Raw genomic sequence first — 18,683 nt, forward strand, 5'->3', positions numbered from 1 at the left:
GATTACGGGTGCCAGAGTGACAGTGTATATCCCCATTCATGGAGTGCCATAGGACTCCATGAGGGGATTTGCTCTCATGTAGTGTTTTTTTGACGATGGGACTCCTTGCTTACCTCCAACTGAAGTTAAGCCATGAGCCCCACTGGCAAACCGTAGTCGGCCGGTCCGGTAAAGTGCTGGTATTCACGAATACCGGCACTTTTTTACTATACCGGTTGACATAGAATGCAGCCCAGTGTTTGGAATGGGACTGTGTGCAAACTAAGAAATTGGAATTTAAGGGCTTGAGTTGAAAGAAAACAAGGTGCATAATTGCACTTAGTTATAATTGAACATTCTAGCAATAGAGCAACGTCTTCTAAACCATTTAAGACACTAGTCAATTACAATACATTTTCAAAAATATTATTACAGCTATACAGGGAAACATCAGCCAAGGTAGCTACCAAACCGGTTTACGAACATTCCATTCATGCATGCTGCCTGTGGTAACTTGTACAATACCTTCTTCATCGTCGAGGTCAGCCAGAGTGGGGGCATTGGGCAGGGTATAGATCGCAGATTCACCGAGTCGGCCCAGCTTTGAGATACTGTTGATCACCATGGAGCCCAGCTGCATAGGGTTACCTGCCATCAAAAAGGTAGCTCAATTTACAATCAATCCTCAAAGTCATGGTCACATGCAATCAAGTACTTATCTGCAATAAAAATGCTAGCATCCTATCTTTTCTGAATTGAATGAGTAAAGGTAGTACCCATTTAAGTGTGTCAACACTACCTACATGACCATCAGAAAGTGGTGAAGAAAACGTGATAGTTAGGATTGTGGTATGCATCCTGCACGTGAGTAAGATAATGGAAGATATGATGGCACAAAGTACACAATTGTGTGCTGTATAAGTGCATCATAATGTGCTGTTTTCAAGCCCTTCATCCTTTGCTTTTTAGTCGGGTACATGCCATTGCATCTTGGGCGATCACAATTGTACCCCGACAGCATTAATTATTACCTTACACCACCTCTGCTAAATACCTACCTAGAAGTGCCATCTTCCACTGCCAGTCTCAATATATTGACATGTCACTTCCTGCGGCTAAAGCCCTGAAAGGAGCTAGTTCGCAATAGCAAGCAGGGCCACAGAAGATGATCTCTGTTAATCTATGTGGCTACATGTAATGGCGCCATTAGCATGGTGAAGGGGAAGGATCTACAGGAGGGGTTAGGGTCTGGGTACTGAGCATGGCAACTGACTGAGGAGCAGACCCACTGGCCTGGAATAGATTCTCTTCCAGCATCTGCACCCTATAAAGAACTCATGGTGGCAACAGTAAAGACAGAGACAAGTGATCACAGTTCAAGGGTGTTTATTAAACTGTATAGGAAGGTTGGTAAAATGCCTAATCTAAACCTAAATCTATGATGGGAACAAGCTACAACCATCAAATCATAATAATGCAGTCCTTTTGGCATCTTGTCAAATAAAAGGGCCTATATTAAGAAAAAACAATTGCTAATCCTTACGCTAAATACAAAAAAATGAAATAAGAAAAATAAATAAATAAAAAGAGTGTATACAAAAGTCAGCACGGGACAAGGTGGGATTTTGGAGTACAGCACAAGCTCGAGCTCTCCCAGCATGAGACAACAGTTCTGCTCTCAGCTATTGGGGCATTCGCTGGTAATGTCTCTTTTCTACAATAAGTCTTTTGCCTCAGAGGACCTGATGGATCCAAAATAATAAACAAAGGTTCCTTTCTATTGGTTCGCTGGGTGATGCCCTTTCACCCCTGGATCCCCCTCTTCCGGGCTCAGAACCACAAAATGTTCTTAGCAATAGCAGTTCCTTCGGTAGTTGAGTTTCTTACTTCTGATCGCCTAATGGGTTCAAAATAATAAACAAAAGTTCCTTTCTTCACCTCTGGGTACCTCTTTTCCGGGCTCAGACCCTTCTCAACTGTTTGCTTCCCACCGTCGGGTTCACTACGGCTTTTCAAACAAAATATCACTTCTCGCAATCACAAATCTTAATGTCCTTTTAAATAGTTCACTTTGGACATTCTTCCGGGTTCACTTTTGTCAACACACTGCCATCAGGACTTTTAGGCTTCGCCTCCTTTTCATCGGCATCCCTCCGTCGGGTACACTCTTGCCAACTTTTGCCAATCAAATTAATTCCTTCTACTTTCTTAATATGCAGGATTCCCTTCCCTTAGCTTTGCACGCATCTGCCGACCAAAGACTTTCGACTGTATAGAGGATTTTGTTAGACCCCTGTATGACCACTTTGTTCCCTTTCTCGTGCCTTTCCCAAGGTCTTCTGGTAACGGTAGTTTCAATACTAGGGTAATCGCCCAGAGTTTCCCCGAGTGAGCACCCACGTGGTGCCCGACTCCTCTGTAGCTGGATTTCCCCTCTCGTATTAACAGTTCTACTTTCTTCAATTAGCGGTTTGCTACTTTTGTTCAACACAGTTCGGATTCTTATCGGATCTCCCCTCGGCTGTGATGAATCGCTTGGCTTTTCTTGTCTCTGGAGTCAAGGACGGTACCACAGTGGCAAGCGTCTCTCCCTGGCTTGGTTATCAGCGGAGGACGGCCATGTGTACCGTTGACCTCTGCTGCAACACACACACCAGCTATTGTTCGCGGTCTTACGATTCCTTCCACGGAGGTTGGGCGGGCCTGTGTTGGAAAGGGCAAGGTCGCGTCTCTCCTGGTCACCCCCCTAGTTGTGGCCACAATTCTCCTCCTCTTGAACTGCCGTGCTGGGTTAGCTTTCTCTTTGTGCGGTCTGCCTTACTCGTATTGTGCTCTTGTGCTCCAGCTTTTATACCAGAGGTTTCTAAGCGCGGACCCAGGGTTCGAACCTGAGGTGCTCTGTGTCGTCTTGCTTCCAAGGCGAGCATGTTGCCCCCGAGCTATCCCACCCCCACCCCCGAGACTAAACATGCCCTCCCTGCCAACAATAAGAAGTGGGATAGATGCAGTAGACCAGTATAATCCCGTCAGTACCTTCCCAACCGAACAGAATCAACAACAGCGTCTTTATTCTGGTAACCCCTCCCAATTCTTTGATCCACCCCGGGACCTCGTCCCAGTAAATTTGAACACTCTCGCCTCCCCACCACATGTGCCAGTAGTCGGCACGCTCACCACATTCATGCCAGCACAGGGGGCTCACCTCTGGGTACATTTTAAAGAGATGGACCGGGTCCTATTGCCATCTGAGATGCCATTTGATCGCATGGTGCATATACTGGCATACTATTGAGACCTTGTATGCCCTACAACACCTTCTATGCCACAAAGCATTGTCCAATTCAAGGCCCACGTCTGCCTGCCACCTACTCCAGAGCTTTTCTGTGCTTCCACTACCCACCTCCACCAAAGCCCCATACGGGTAAGAGATCAGGCCCTTCATTTCTGTACAGAAGTCCAAAACCTTCTCAGGGGGAGGGGGAGAGGGTGAGCTTCCTCTGTATCATTTCCCTCTAAGGATCAGCCACTGCACAATTCATGTTGTCAGACAGTATATGTAGCAACTGGGTGAGTGTTGGTGAAGAGTAGGGTCTTAACTGCTTTGCGGAAGGCAATGTGTGAGGTTTCCCATCAGTGTTGAAGGGAGGGCGTTCCAATGCTGGGCTGCAAGATAAGGGAAGCTGGCTCCACCTGCTCTGACTCTTGATTCTGGGAACTGTTAGCATGTTGGAGTAGGGAGTTCTGGTAGGTCTGGTGGTCGCAGATCAGTGCATTTTTTGGTGTAGGGAGGGGCCATTTGGAGGACACATTTGTGGGTAAGAGCGAGGGTCTTGAAGAGGATGCGCTCTCTAATTGGTAGCCAATGTGTCTGTTTCCTGGCTGCAGTGATGTGTTCCCTTTTGAGGATGCCTAGTGCTGCACGGAGAGCGCTGTTTTGTAAAACCTGCAGCTTCTCAATGTTTTATGGTGACGTTCCCAGAAAAAGGGCATTACAGTAGTCCAGTCTTGACCCTGTATGGCTCTGGCGATGGTTAGGCAGATAAGAAAGGTCTGGCTGCATCCAGAAGTTTAGCATGTTATGCAGCGGCCGAGGCAATGGCATTGACTTGCCTAGTAATAGATAGGTTTGAGTCAAGGTATACTCCTAGTGTTTTAACGGAATCAGAGACTGGGATTATGTTATTATCTATAGACAAGTGTCTGAATTGGGAGTCAAGTTTCTATAGTGTTTCAGAGGACTTGATTATGAGGAGCTCAGTTTTGTTACTGTTGAGACAAAGACTGTTAAGGGTCACCCAGGCTTGGATAGTCGAGTAAATGGTGTTAAGGGCTTGAGCGTCGGACTCAGTCACCTGTCACCTGTCAGTGGGAGGAGGATTTGTGCATCATCCACGTAATTCGTGTAGGAGATACCCAGTGAGTCCAGGATGCAGAAGAGGGGTTTTGTAAAAATATTGTAGAGTGCTGGTGAGATGCATGATCCTTGAGGCACACCGCATGAAATGATGGTAGGGCAGGCAGATGCTAGGTCGGAGAAGACTTGCAACTCACTTGTAAGAAGGATGTGATCCAAGCAGTTGCATTTTGTGAGAAGTTCGCTGTGGAGGTAAAGTGGTGGCAGAGGACATTGTGACTGACAATATCAAATGCCTAGGAGTAGGAGAAGAGCGGGGTAGCCTGCATCTCTAGCCTCATCCATTGATTTTTTTTTTTTTTTTTTTTTTTTTAAACTTTATTTAACAATCGTGGTGGTACACTTACTACACAACATAACATACCATAGCATTTCACATTACGTTTCTCCAATATCGGAACTTGGTTACAGTGGAACGATTTTACACACTTGGCACAGTAACAGTTCCCCCGGGGCTGTTTCCAGCCGACCCCAATTCACACAAGTATACCCTGAATGGGCCCCATATGTCCTTGGGTTTGCATGTACCTGGCAAGGACATTATGTAATGTTCTTCACATTCGTTGACATAGGCCAGCTCTTTAAGGAAGTGGTTTGCACTCGGGGCGTTCGTGCTTTTCCATTGTTGCAATATACATTTTTTGGCCACTGCGCACGCAACGTTGAATAATCGCCGGGCCACTACTGAGATCTTACCAATGTCACCAAATATATATTTCTGAGGAGCTAGGTCCGCTGGAATCTGTGTAATATCTTCTAGGATGGATGCCACTTCACCCCAGAACTTGTATATGAGTGGGCACCTCCAATACATGTGGAATGAGTCGGCCTGTTCGTCTCCACATTTCAGGCACCTGCTCGATCCATCTCGTATAAATTTCGCTACCTTCATCCATTGATTTTTGAGATCGAGTAAGTCTGTCTCAGTGCCGTGACCTGGGCGGAACCCAGATTGTCGCAGCCCAAGGATTTTGCTCTCTTCGATGCAGAGATGAATTTGTGAGTAAGCAGCTTTGTCTAGTATTTGAAGGAAAAACGTGACCGTCGTTATGGGCCTGTAATTGTTGGAAGAAAGGGGGTGCATGGTGATTTTCTTTTTAAGTGGGTGGCCCCAGGCTTCTTTGACGCAGGTGGGTACTTTTCTGGTGGAGAAAGAGGCGTTCACAAAGGCTGTTAGGAAGGGGGTGAGGGTGCTGGCGCATCCCTTGATGATAGAAGCAGGGCAGCTGTCTCCTTTACAATTGGAAGGTTTAAAGGATGTCAAGATATTAATGATACCTTGTTCCTGAATTTCTTTGAAGGAGAATATGGGGGTGGAGTCTTGGGCTTGTGGCTGTTCAGAGGGGGAACGGGGGGGGGGGGGGTTAGTCAGGGTTAGTTGAGTGGTTTTGATTTTAGATTGTAGGGTGTCAGTTTGCCGAGCATAGCTGTTTGGATTTCGTCACACCAAGTCTCATCTTCGTGATGTTTTGAGGGGGAGGGTGGTTTGGGGGGTAGAGGGTGTCTTAAGGTCTCTAAAGATGGAGAAGATTTCTTTGGCATTTGATGTGGGCCCCGAAATCCTTGCTTTGAGTGAGGTGGCTTTGGCCTGGATGATGGCTTTCTTGTATATTTTAGAATGGAGTTGGAAGTTCTGCTTGGCTGCATCAAAATGGTTAGTTTGCCAGAGGGATAATGCGGCACGTTTATTGGAGCTGAGTTCTAGGAGGTCATCAGTGAACCAAGCATTGGTGTGCGTGGTGGGTTTGGCTTTCCGCGCTTTGAGGGGCGCAATGGCATCCACTGCTAGTTTAATAGCGGTGTTGTATGATATTGCTAGCGTCTCAGAATCATTGGAGAAGGGGGGGGCCTGAAAGCCGAGACTTGTAAGTGTGGAAGTAATCTTTCCGTAGTGAGCCGTCGAGAGCTTCTGGTAATCGCTGGCGGAAGAGTGGGTGTGGTGTGGTGTGGTGTGTTTTCTGTGTGGAAGCAATGTCGAACTGTATGACATCATGGTCTGACGACGGGGCCTGTGCATTAGCAGTAATAGAGAGAGGGCAGTTTTGCTGGGAAACTCAGTCCAAGGTGCGACCTAGAGTGTGTGCGGGTTTGGATATTGGGTTAGTGGACCCTAGTGTCTCAAGAGCAGTGTTGAGGGACTTCTCTGAGGGATCTTTGGGGTCATTGAGGCCGAGGTTTAAGGCTCCTAGGAGAATGGCTTCGCTTGATTTTTTCAAGTTGTCTGAGAGGAGGTGGGTGAGGGCAGACTGGAAGTCACCTAGTGGGCCAGGTGGGCAGTAAACAAGGTGAATGGCAAGAGTGCAATTGTGGGAGAGATTAAGTTTAATAAGTAGGTAATCAATGCTGTTGTCCATGTTTTTGTCAGATTTTCTGATGAGTAGGGTGTCTTGTGGGGACAGAGACTTCATATAACCACGTTTCTGTTATCATAAGGAGATCCAGGTTTTGTGTGGTGATGACGGCGTGTATTTCCAAGGCGTGGGCATTGATGGAACAGGCATTGATGAGGCCACAGCTCCGGGGCGTATTCTATGCTGGGAAGGTGATGTTGGTTCTGGTTTTAGGTGGTTGTGGATTGGGGGGTTGAGAGTTGGCGCAAGGTGGTGCAAAGGGTATGGTGATGGGACGTTACGGGGCATTGCAGGCAGAGGTGATAGCATCACTCGCTATGGCAGTTGCTAGGGTAACATCAATAACATGGTTACGTAGAATGGTATTTGCATCACTAGCTATGGCAGTAGGCAGGATCACATCAGAAACGGTTACCTAGAATGGTATTCGTATCACTACCTACGGCAGTAGGCTGGGTAACATCAAAAACATGGTTACCTAGAATGGTATTTGCATCACTAGCTATGGCAGTAGGCATGGTAACATCAGTAACATGGTTGCTTGAAAAGTAATGTAATCATTGGCTATAGCAGGTGGAAGGTTCACATCAATAGAATAATTACATAGAATGGTATTTGCATCACTGTGTTTGGCAAATGGTAAGGACACATCAATAATAATGTAATTAACAGTGGTGTTGGCTAAGGCACTAACCGTATCATCATCATTCACAGTGGTGTTAGCCTCACTGAGTTTGGTGATTGGTGAGTTTGTAGTATGGCGTGTCATAGCCATTAAAGTAGCATGTGGTGGGACCGGAACCAGTCTCTCCTTGACATCTCGCAAGGTAGTGGGGGTCTGGAGGGGGAGTGGTGTCTCAGTGATAACATAAGTGCCACTCGTTATTGCAGGAGGGGTAGCATTATGTTGTGGAGTGGCATTTGCAGAGGCACATGTATTGTTTTTGGAATACCTGTGTGGAACCTCATGCGTTGTGTTGCTATAGGCATTGGCTTGCAGTGTCTCTCTTGGGTGATTATTCCGTTGTGCGGCAGGAGGACAGTGACTTTGCTGAGGTTTTCTAGATCTAGAATGGATGGAGTGCTCCGGCATGCTTATCAGGCGGGGCGCGTGCAGAGTATCATTCATACTGTTGCAGGGCTCAGAGCTACTTTGGGGATCGGGGTGAGAGCGGTGCTCATCACGTGTAGGAATTATGTCCGTCTTAGGATGTGAGCCGTACACCACTCGGGGGGGCAGGGGTGGTGAACCTGCTGGAAAGGTGCGAGTTACGGTGGGGGAGTGCCGCAGAAGCGGGATGCGGCTCCGTGCAAGTGCGGGCACCGAGGCGTATATTTCTGAGGAACAAGGAGGGGAAATCAGCTGGCGTAGTATAGTTCGTAGGGGCTTGTGATGGAGCGTAGAGGACAAGAGACAGGGCACAGTTCTCAACAATACTTTAATTGTGACCTAGTTGAGGCTTACCTGCGACACAGCCATATCTTGTGGCCAGCATCGACGAGCAGTGGAGAGCTGCTGAGAGCAACAAAGGCCTTTCCCTTAGGCCTTCATCGCACGGCTTCGCCTGCTGGTGCACTCCCTCTCCCTTTAAGGGAGGAGGGGAGGCACGGGCAGCCCGGTGAAGCCAATCAGACCTCGGGCAGTTAATATTCTTCACCACCCAAAGGGATCCCTTCCACCTGGGGGTGGTCACGTAACATCTGGGCGAGGGTGCCAGAGAGACAGCAAACAAAATCGGGGAGAGGGGACAACCCGGTCTCATCCCCTGACCCAAACTGAAACAGCGTGAGAAATTCCCATTGGCAGACACAGGCCACCGGGTCAGAGTACAGTGCCACAAAATCTTGCAGGAACTTGGGCCCAAAACCAAAGTTTTTGGAGCGTCGCCTTCAAGAATGCCCAATTGATCCTGTCGAATGCGTTTTCGACGTCGACAGATAGGAGCATGGGATTGCCCTCCCCACTTCTTACACATAGTGTTCGCCCCTTGACTACCCCTTACGAAACTAAACTAATCGCAATGCACCAGGCACGGCATATGTATCCAGTGTATGTGGATCCAGTCTCAACGCTAAGATCTTGGCAAACAACTTTGCATCAACGTTAAGAAGCAAAATCGGGCGGTATGAACCACAGACCCATGGGTCTCTGCCCTCTTTGTATGCATCACTGAGATAAAGGCCCGCACAAAGGTCTTTGGGGCCTTGCCAGTTTCCAAGAAGGCATTCAATAATTTGACCAAGTGTAGGGCCAGGATGGTCGCAAACATTTTGTAAAATGCAGCTGTATACCAGTCTTTCCACAGCGCCTTCCATGCTTGTAAATTTCGGACTGCCAACAAGACCTCCTCTCCTGTAACAGGGGCATCCATTTCCTCAGCCTCCTCCAAGGACAATGCCAGCAAAGACATAGCTCCCAAGTAGGCCCCTATCGCATCCCCTCCTGTTGGTCGTCACCCTTATACAATACCTCATAAAAGTCTGCGACGGTTTCAACCACTCCCCTCATTGATGTCTCCAGAGCACCACCAGATCCCTGCACCCCCGCTATCCATCGGTCGGCCCACTGACCGCAGAGCCGCACTTCCAACCGGGCATCTGTCTTATCCCCTTTTTCATAATATTTCTGTTTCAGGAACTGGAGCTTCCGAATTATCCTACCTTCCTCCAACAACCTGAGTTCCTCTCTCTCTCTTACCTCTGACTTCCTCAATCCAATCCCCATTTCCTCCTCCGTACCCTGCATCTGCCTTTCCAAAACCCCCATCTCCTTGCGCAATTTATCCTCCAACAGGTTCCTTTCCCTCTTCCTATGCGTCCCCTCTCTAATAAGCAGTTCCCGCCATATTGCCTTCCCTCCGTCTCACATCATGCCCTGATCCACCTCCCCTGTGTCATTGTGTACAAAGTATTCCCTTATTGCCCCCTTCAGTTCCTCACGAAAGACCAGGTCCTTCGATAGGGATTCGTTAAATCTCCACTTTGACGTGTTGGGGGCCAGACCTAACCAGGCTAAGTCTAGGGATACTATGTCATGATCTGATCATGAAATTGGGGGTATCTCTGCTCTAAGGGGCCCCTCCCATAAGCTCACTTGAGCCACAGATGTAGTCTATACGGGTCTAAGTCCCATGGGGAACGGAGTAGAAAGTGTATGCCCTTTCCTGTGGGTGAAAGAAGCGCCATACATCATGCAGGCCGCATAGTTCCAAATACCCCTGAAGCCCCTGCCCACCACCACCTCCAGTTCACCCACATAATGAAATCTTCGCCAAAAAATAAGATGACCTGTCCCTTCATTCAATACTTTTGTCAGCATGGATTTGAGGAAGTGAAGCTGGCCCTGGTTGGCGGCTAAAGTGCCACAAGAGTGAATCGGATCCCCCGATAGTAGAATTGCCCTTCCCTCTTCACACCTCCAGACATTCTCCACTTACATTTTCAGCCTCTTGTGTATGAAAATACCCACACCCCCCACCACCACAAACCTGCCAGGACTGGGCCCTGGTTGTTTGTCTCTCCCTTCCAAGTATGCCCCGTAGTTCTCCCCTCTCTACTCCGGGGCGCCGATGTACAAGTCCACTGCCCAAGGAGGAGGTGGGCACTCCTCTCTGGTTACAACACTCTCCCCGGTTGCAGCCGGTGAGGCGGGCACATGCCCCTACCATGGGTCAGGGGACCCACACCTCACTGGAAGTCCTCCAACCGCCTCAGCAGTCACCAGGCGAACGCAGTAGCCCCAAATGCAGCCCCCCCACCTTCAAACAATCCCGCAGCGCGTCAGCCGGGCCCACTCCAATGGGCCTCTGCTGTAACAGCGCCTAGCCCCCGTGTGCCAAAGTCAAGGGGGCGAGGAGGGACCCACGCATCTCCGGAGAAGTGCCTTACAAGGACCCCAGTGCGGGAGGTGCAGGGGGGTGAACTGTTAATCTCTGAGGTCACCAGCAGTGCTGTGTCTTTCCTCTGGTCCTCCGGGACCTCCGCTTCCCCTCGTCTCCTTCCAAAGGCCTCTTGCTGCTCCTGTGGCACAGCTGCAAGCCGCTGTCGCGGAGCTCCAAGGCAGCAGATTTCCTTCCGCTGCGCAGCTACCAAGGCGGATATCTCTGCAGCCCGGGGCACTATTTAGATCAGATTTTCACCCCTTGTGCCCGGGCTCGTCAGGCTTAACACCCTTCAGTCACTGGCCACCCGGGGGGCGGCTTATAGTGGTGGCTCACTCCACTTTAATACCCGCTGGACAAGGGAGACACGCATTCAAGCGACGTCCATGCGCATTCCCCCTGGTGGCCATCTTTTTGGATATTTTTAAGTCAGAAACCATCATAGAATTTCCAAAAGACAAGAACCATGAAATCTAAGATTTCCATGGATGGTTTTATGCTTCAAACAAGACTTCAAGTTGTTCAGACTCACAAATATTCTTAAACTTGTTGATGGTCTTTTTCTGGTCTTTCTACATTTCCTGGAATCCCTCCCTCCATTCCCTGAGATGAGTGTGACTTTCACAAAAACATTTGTTAGATTGGCCATGTTTTTCTTCTCAGCTTTGTAAAACAGAAGGAAGGATAATGCTTTTTTGCCTTCTTACCCACTTTAAATCCAGATATTCAAGCATGGGAGCATTTTGACATTTAAATGAAATATACAGAATACGCTAAAAGTAATGTTCTTGTAATTGATCAGAAAAAGTGCCAGGTGATACAGTTATCCCACCCTAAGGCCTTATGAGCAAAATACACCTGGCAATAAGATCACATCAAGATACCACCTAAAAGAGAAGCAATCTCTCTAGGTTTTCAGATTACTGATAAAACATTGTGTGAGGATAGTGCAAATCGATTGCTGCACAAAAGAGGTCAGATGATTTACCAAATGAAACAAATCCTCTCTTAATACTGCAATTTCACAATAAAACCCCTGCGCATATACTATGCAGGGAAAGTAGTTCCCAAAATACTATATGGAGCGGAAGTGAACCCACCATGTCTAACCATACCATATGGAAAAGGGTACTACATTTACCAAGTGGGACAGCAATGCTGTCAATTCGAAATGAGTTTGGCTTATTGTCATTGGAATACTGGGACCAATGGAAGCTGCTGACCTTAGTAACAAAAATTCTCTATCCCACTGCACATACACTTTTTGTAAATTTAGCTAAAGAATTGGAGTCAAATAAATCATCCTTTCTTATGGCAATGGTTAATAGAGCGAACGCCATTTTGGTGGAATGCAGTGTAGATCAGAAAGAGGTGTGAAAATCCAAATGCAGAAAAAAAAAAAGAATACTGAAGGAGATAGATTGGATTAAAACGATCTCCTTAGTAAAACATTGCAAAACCCATTCTACTTTTGCCTGAACTCAAAAGCCAGTGGGAATGCTGCCAACCTATTTGGAGCAATTCCAATGCCCAAGAACACAGAACCAGTTTCTGCTCTTCCGTCTGAACCTTTTCCCCAAGGGCGAAATTTTGGCCAATAGAAGTAGGGGAGAAGAGAAAAATACGTGTCGCTACTGTAAAATGACAGAGACCTTATATCATTTAATGGTGGAATGTCCACTGTTAAGAGACATTAGAACGAGATTCTTGAGTAGATTCTTTTCACCAAGTAATGAAGATCTGACACAAGAAGCATGGGACAGGATAAGTGCGGGCAATGATGGTTTCCTAACTACGGAGGTTATTAGAATGTTGGAAGAATTAGGATTTACTAGAAAGTTTTAAAAAAGCATCTTTAGATGCTGTAATGAATTGTATATTGTACTGGATAACAACGGTTTAATTTTCCATGTATGGGGTCTTTGCACAATAACTAGAATGGAGTTTGCTTTATTTTTAGTATTATATTTGTATACTATAGGATATTGTGAATATAGAGAATGAATGCTTAAGGTAGGAATGTATGTTTCAATTATTTATGAAAATGATTGTGATGGAAGAATGTCTTATTTAAGAATTTGTTTTTAGAATTGTTAAATTCTGTTTGTTGTCTAATGAATCTTGTAAGTATATCTTCTGATGTGTAAAAGTTCTAATTTTGAACATAAACAATTAAAAAAAATAATAAATAATAATTAATGACGCACACATTTTTAGGCTTGGAATTTTAGGACTTCCTCTCCCAAAATGCAAATCAAGCACTGCTGGCAAAACCTCAAAGCATTTCATGCATTAATGGGGGTTATTTGAAAGCAAAGAGTCTTTAGACAGTACCATCAAATTTTATGCTCCAAGTCATTTGGAAACCATCAGTCATCAAATAAAAGTTCTTCAGATCTTCAGGTAGCGAGCAGGAGTTTTTCTGGAAAACAGAAATAGACCAACACAGTTTAAGCACGGAACAAAGAAAACAGTTCCTAGAAGAAAACCACAGCAACAATTTACAAAAATGAAATGGCAAACAACCCTGATGAAAAAGAAAATCTGTGATAATTCCCTGAGATAAACTGGACAACAATTGGATCAAATAGACAGCAATCTTGCATCAGCCTGTATCAATGCATATCAGCAAAAAATGAGGGTACAGGAAAAGTCCCTAGAATGATCCTTTCACTGTGAAAAAAAATAGCTTTGTTTAGACATCCTATAGGCGCACAATACAGGAAACGAATACAGCTGTGGCAGTTTGGCATAGTGTGTTTTTCTCGTTTTCTCATGACACGCAAACAACTTGCTTTTCAAACTACATCCCCCAACTTTCTTCCACATGATTGGTTGACCTTGTGACTGGTGGCAGACCCTTGTTTAACTCTTGAGTTTTGATTTGACAGGGGTTGACTACTAGCTAGCATCTGAAGGAATGGAATTGCTGAAGGTGAGACGCTGGTTACAGCCAGATATAATGCCATGGTGGAACAAGCAGTAAGGATATCTACATTTTTAGCCTGCGTGATCTGGTGTGAAAGAGGGAAAATTGTTAGGAGAGACAAATTATCCATTTTGGAGCAGCGGTCATGCAACCTTAACAGAAATCACTTAAAGGGTGCTTTTCCAAATGAAGGCGTTACAAAAAAAAGAAAATCATATTCCTGTTCCTAGTGGCCCACACATTTTCAAGAAAATAAGTTCCCTCTTCACCAATTATTTTTTAGTAGCATCCATATTGCAATAGTAGTGAAGTGCGAGACGACTGAACAAAGAATACGTAAAGATGCCGAAATAATTCTTTAAAGCCTTGGTGTCCATACATTAAAAGGGGCCAACTGAGGCTGCCACTGAGGGTTCCTAGGGATAGGAGGAAAGTATGAATGGAGATAGCACACTGCTGAGACCCATTTGCACACTATGAGGGCCTGATGTAGTACATTCACTGAAATCACTAGGCGGATGTTTGGGGGTAGCAGACCACTAGGGATGGGACTGGACTTGCTGCTACCTGATGTGACTCTCTGAGGGTGGATAAGGCTGTAGCCCCGCAACCAGGCTAAAGGCCACCAAACTACTGTCAGAGCCCAGGAGAATTCCAATATGGCACCACATGCCTTAGAAACCTCTCGGTTGCTGGCTAATGTGGAGGACATCAATACACCAAAGGCACCAAACATGAACCAATCATCAAAGTGACAGTAAGAGGAAGGGAAGTCATCACAGAGTATATACAAGCCCAGGGAGGGAGGCCAAGGAGCATAGGAGGACCAGTCAGAGCCCCATTGGAATCAAATGGACTGGGTAAGTCAGTCAATTCTTGAATGCAGATGAAGCAGCAAATATAGCTGCTGATGCTCACTTGCTACAAGGTGTAGAATGGCAACATCACACTCTGAACGTAGACGAAAGTACAAGCTGCGCAGATTTCATTACTTCAAAGTTTTAACATTACAACATCACAGTTTCCTGGTCATTATAGAGTTAGATTTCATTAGGCCAACACTTGTGTGTTTTATGTTGCCAAATACATAGCAGAAAGCATAACAAAATATATTAGGTATTTTTAATAATAATTTAAAAGTGCAACCAGTTTTCACTGGATAGGGTTCCATTTTTGTGCCATTTAGCTAAACACCACTTTACTTCTAAATAGGCCAGAAAATCCTGCCGCATTCAAAGAAAGCTAAGCCACACAGCCAGTGTACATGATAGGATGGAAAACACTGCCAGATTAGTGATGTCCTCATTGTTGCAAGAAACAGAATTTGCCATCCTTAACCATAGAATTTTCCACATGAAAACTGAACACGGTGAAGAGTAATGAGTCATGGCCTGAATAGCAGGAAGGCGTACATTGTTGCTAGAAACCTACACTAATGAAGAAGAAGGCCCCATGGTAAGTAAGACACTGCTGCAGGCCTGAAACACTACTACCCCTAGCAGACTGCTGAGCCACTGTAAAGATAGATAACATAGCCTGGTAATACTGAAACTGCCAGTAAACGTGCCCAGGAGTCCGGTCACTCGCAGACACTTTTTTCATAAGGCCTTCATTGCAAGATAAATAGTTTCAGTCCCAAGTTGGTCCCACGGAATACCAAGCAAATGTTTCAATTTGATAGTTGCAAAAACATTTTACTGCGAGGAACAGCAAGATGTGGGAACCATCTGGGTGACCAATGATCTGAAGTCATGGGAGCGGATACTAGAAGTGTCAAATAGATGTTGCAACAGGTCGTTGGTTTAGCTAAGCTCCCCAATTGGGATTGGTTTCATCTGCATGGTCATATCTACAGCCTGACCTGTGACAAGTTAGGTCATTTCCGGAGGGTTTTTCTAAAACGTCATCAGGGGGTTGTTGTTATGATGTCACCCCAATGATGTATAGGTCATTGTTTAGGTGCAACCTTGGCCAGAACCATTAGGGAGAGATGGGGTGTGTTTTTGCAGGATCATCTGAAATTTTTCATTTACTAATTTATTCATATGCTAATGTTGTGGTTTTCATCTATAAATATTGAGGGCAGAGGGGCGGGTCGAGGGTTTTTTTGGGTTTGATTCATTGACCTCCTGGCTGTATTGTATTGCAATAAAGAAGCTCTCTTTCTACATCTTGTGCACTTAATTTTGTGTGTCTGTGGATCATTTGGAATAAGGAGGATATATTTCTACATATTACATATTTTGGCAAGCCAGCGCCGTTATCTCCAGCACCCCGGTGAAGCACCTATGGAACCTGTAGCAGACCATGTGCTGCCGTGCCCTTCCTCCAGCTAGCAGTCTTGTGTTCACAGATTTGGTGAACAGATGCTTTGTTATCCAAATGTTCGTCTGATCCCTGGAGTTAAAAGGGGGCCACGCCAGACTGTGCAAGGCAGTTTAAGGGGAGCAGCTCCTGGAGAACTCAGAGGACACCTAGAACGGGAGTGCACAGTTTGTATGAAACCCAGTGATTTTTTATTTCTCTCCCTCTCTCTTCTTTAGTTGTCGACATTGTTTGCAGAAATTCCTATGCGTTTTGGAGAGTAAAAGAGATATTGGCGGGTGGGGGGCGGTTCCTCCGAATGAGGAAAAGCAATGTTGTTTTGTATAAGAATGTATGAGTTATTGAGGTGAAGCGCCTCTTTTGGTATGGGCAAAGATGACGTCTTCGGTAGTTGAAAATTAGTAAACTGATGTGGGGGAGATCCTCGTAGAAGGAGGAGTGACAGTACTGTGCATAAGAGAGTCCTACTGTGAGAGGACATGTTAGCTCACAGTTCTAGAGTCAGGAGAACTTGAGGAGGAATTGAGTACCCTCGCCTCAGAGGTAAGGAGGCTGAGGAAGAACAGGGATCTGTATCATTAAGTAAACGCATGCGTTCTATTACAGGAATTGTTGGCAGCTGTGGCGTTGATGTTTAGGCCTTGTTGGTGCACTGTGTAGATGGAGGCGTTTGGTGGTAAGACATATTTTCTTTTCTAAATTGTATTCTGTGATGGTGTTTGAGATGGTTTTGTATTCATGTAAGTGATTTGGTTTGGTGCATTCTTATTCTGAAAATAAAGCAACGCTAGATCGGCACACGCAGATTGATTATTTGGGAGGACGGTTCCTCCAGGAATCATGGGTTCTCTATTAGAACACTTGTGTAAAGCACTTCCGCAGCACAGGAAAAACAATTATAAAGTACCACGGAGAGTGAGGTATAGGCAACCTTGGGTAAATTGTTCAAACCTTGGCTAAGACAACCTCAGATTCATCACATCATGATGAATCTGAGGATTTCGTCCATTCTCCCCTAGCAAAAGACCTTTCCGATGGGGCCAAAGAGTGTCCACAGTAGAATAGCTGCCCCTGGGGGCGGTGCACCGAGGGAGGTATACATGGGAAGGGAGTTCACCTATGGGATTGGGGACAATCATCACCAGAGAACGCGGTATCTCCCCGCTTAACCATGTCCAACTCCTCTTCCAGATCCTCCTGCTCCCTCCATGGATAGGGCTAATATGTATTACTGTTTCCAAACTAACCTAACTGATAATTATAATATAATAATAATATTATTATAATATAACATACATGACAACAATGAGAAACTAAGCAGTCCAAAGTATTATGCATTCAACTTTAAGGCGGATACTGTGAAGAAGAATATAGCTAGGAGTACAAGGATTATTTGCATGATGTTGAGCAAGCAGTCTAGTTTTCAGCCCGGCGTGTGAGTTCCAATGGAAGCCAGTGTCAAGCTCAGGCTGAAATGAATTTGCCAGAGAGATCTGAGAGAGGAGAGCCGTCCCCCGAAGAGGAATTGTGAGAGGTTTACCCGGACACACGGCAAACCGCAGAGGAAACAGATTGCACAACTGGAGAGAAGTCTCAATCTGCAGGGACGCTGTTGGATGCCGGAACGCTACTGGAGCCTCCAGGAAGAATTTAGCTGCCTAGGAACCATAGGTACCGCCAAGAAGAAAACAAAAAGGTATGCATGTTACCTGGGAGAGGTCCGGGGAAGCATCAGGATGAGCTCAGAAACTGGTGAGAGAGCGCCTTGGACCCCGAAACAAAAGGAGAGACAGTTGTATACTTGGTAGGAGAGTGAACCAAGCGTATACAACGCAAAGGTGCAAGTCTGGGTCCTGCACCCAAGAGAAAGAGGGACTGGGGCCCAAAGACAAAGAGGGACAAGGACTCTAAACAAAATAAGAGACAGTTTTATATTTGGCAGGAGAGTGAACCAAAATGGATACAACAAAATCGTGCGAGTCTAGGACTCGCACCCAAAAGTAAAAGGGTTTAGAACCCTGATGAAAGAGGATCTGAGACCCTGAAAAAAAAGGAGAGACAGTTGTATACTTGTCAGGAGAGTGAAAAAAGTGTATACAATGAAAGGTGCGAGTATGGGGCCCGCAACCCAAGAGAAAGAGGGCCTGGGACCTGAAAGAAAGAGGTGGTCTGGGACCCTGAAGAATATAAGAGACAATTGTATATTTGGCAGGAGAGTGACCCAAACGGATGCAACAAAATCATGCGTGTCCATGACTCGCATCCATATATGAAAACACTGTTTAAAGCCAAGAGGATCTGGGACATTGAAGGAAGAAAAGAGACATTTAAGAGAAAACACTTGCTTGGCAGCTAAGTAAACCAAGCTTTGTCGTTAAGTATTGCGAGTCTCAGACATGCACCTACTTGAGAGGTTAAGGATAAGAGGGTCAAGAGCCCTAGTACTGATAAGGAAAAGAAATCCTACGCTTGTCAGCAGAGCATACCAAGCTGGTAAGATAAAGGAACTGAAGTCAAGCAACAGGCCCTCGTAAGATATCCAGCAACGTAAGAGTAGACCAAGTCTAGGGGAAAGGATCAAAACCCTTTTCTCACCTTCCCCCAGATGCTCAATGTCTCCAGAGCTCTGGTCCTCTCCTGGGTCGACTACTGCAACAGCCTCTTCTTCAATCTCCCCCTTTCATTCCTACGCCCGCTTTAGCTAATCCAGAATAGGACTGCAAGACGTATCCTTGGCCTCAAGCCCAGGGACCATATTTCTCCAGCCCTAAAATCTCTCCACTGGTTCCCGGGGGGCGGGAGGA

The 18,683-nt window shown here is 46.0% G+C and overlaps 1 protein-coding gene across 1 annotated transcript in view; it reads right to left on the reverse strand.

The window, feature by feature from the left end:
* The window catches only part of TPGS2 (tubulin polyglutamylase complex subunit 2), a 226,100-nt gene that overhangs the window by 67,070 nt on the left and 140,347 nt on the right, over positions 1 to 18,683 (reverse strand). Inside the window, exons 3-4 of the mRNA XM_069626868.1 lie at positions 12,960 to 13,047; positions 505 to 627 (exon numbers count right to left, since the gene is read on the reverse strand). Coding sequence (XP_069482969.1) covers positions 505 to 627; positions 12,960 to 13,047 — 211 coding nt within the window. The remainder of the gene's footprint in view (positions 1 to 504; positions 628 to 12,959; positions 13,048 to 18,683) is intronic.

This window comes from Ambystoma mexicanum, chromosome 6p, assembly GCF_040938575.1.
Source record: "Ambystoma mexicanum isolate Mex_15411 chromosome 6p, UKY_AmexF1_1, whole genome shotgun sequence".
NCBI classification, from domain to species: Eukaryota; Metazoa; Chordata; class Amphibia; order Caudata; family Ambystomatidae; genus Ambystoma; species Ambystoma mexicanum.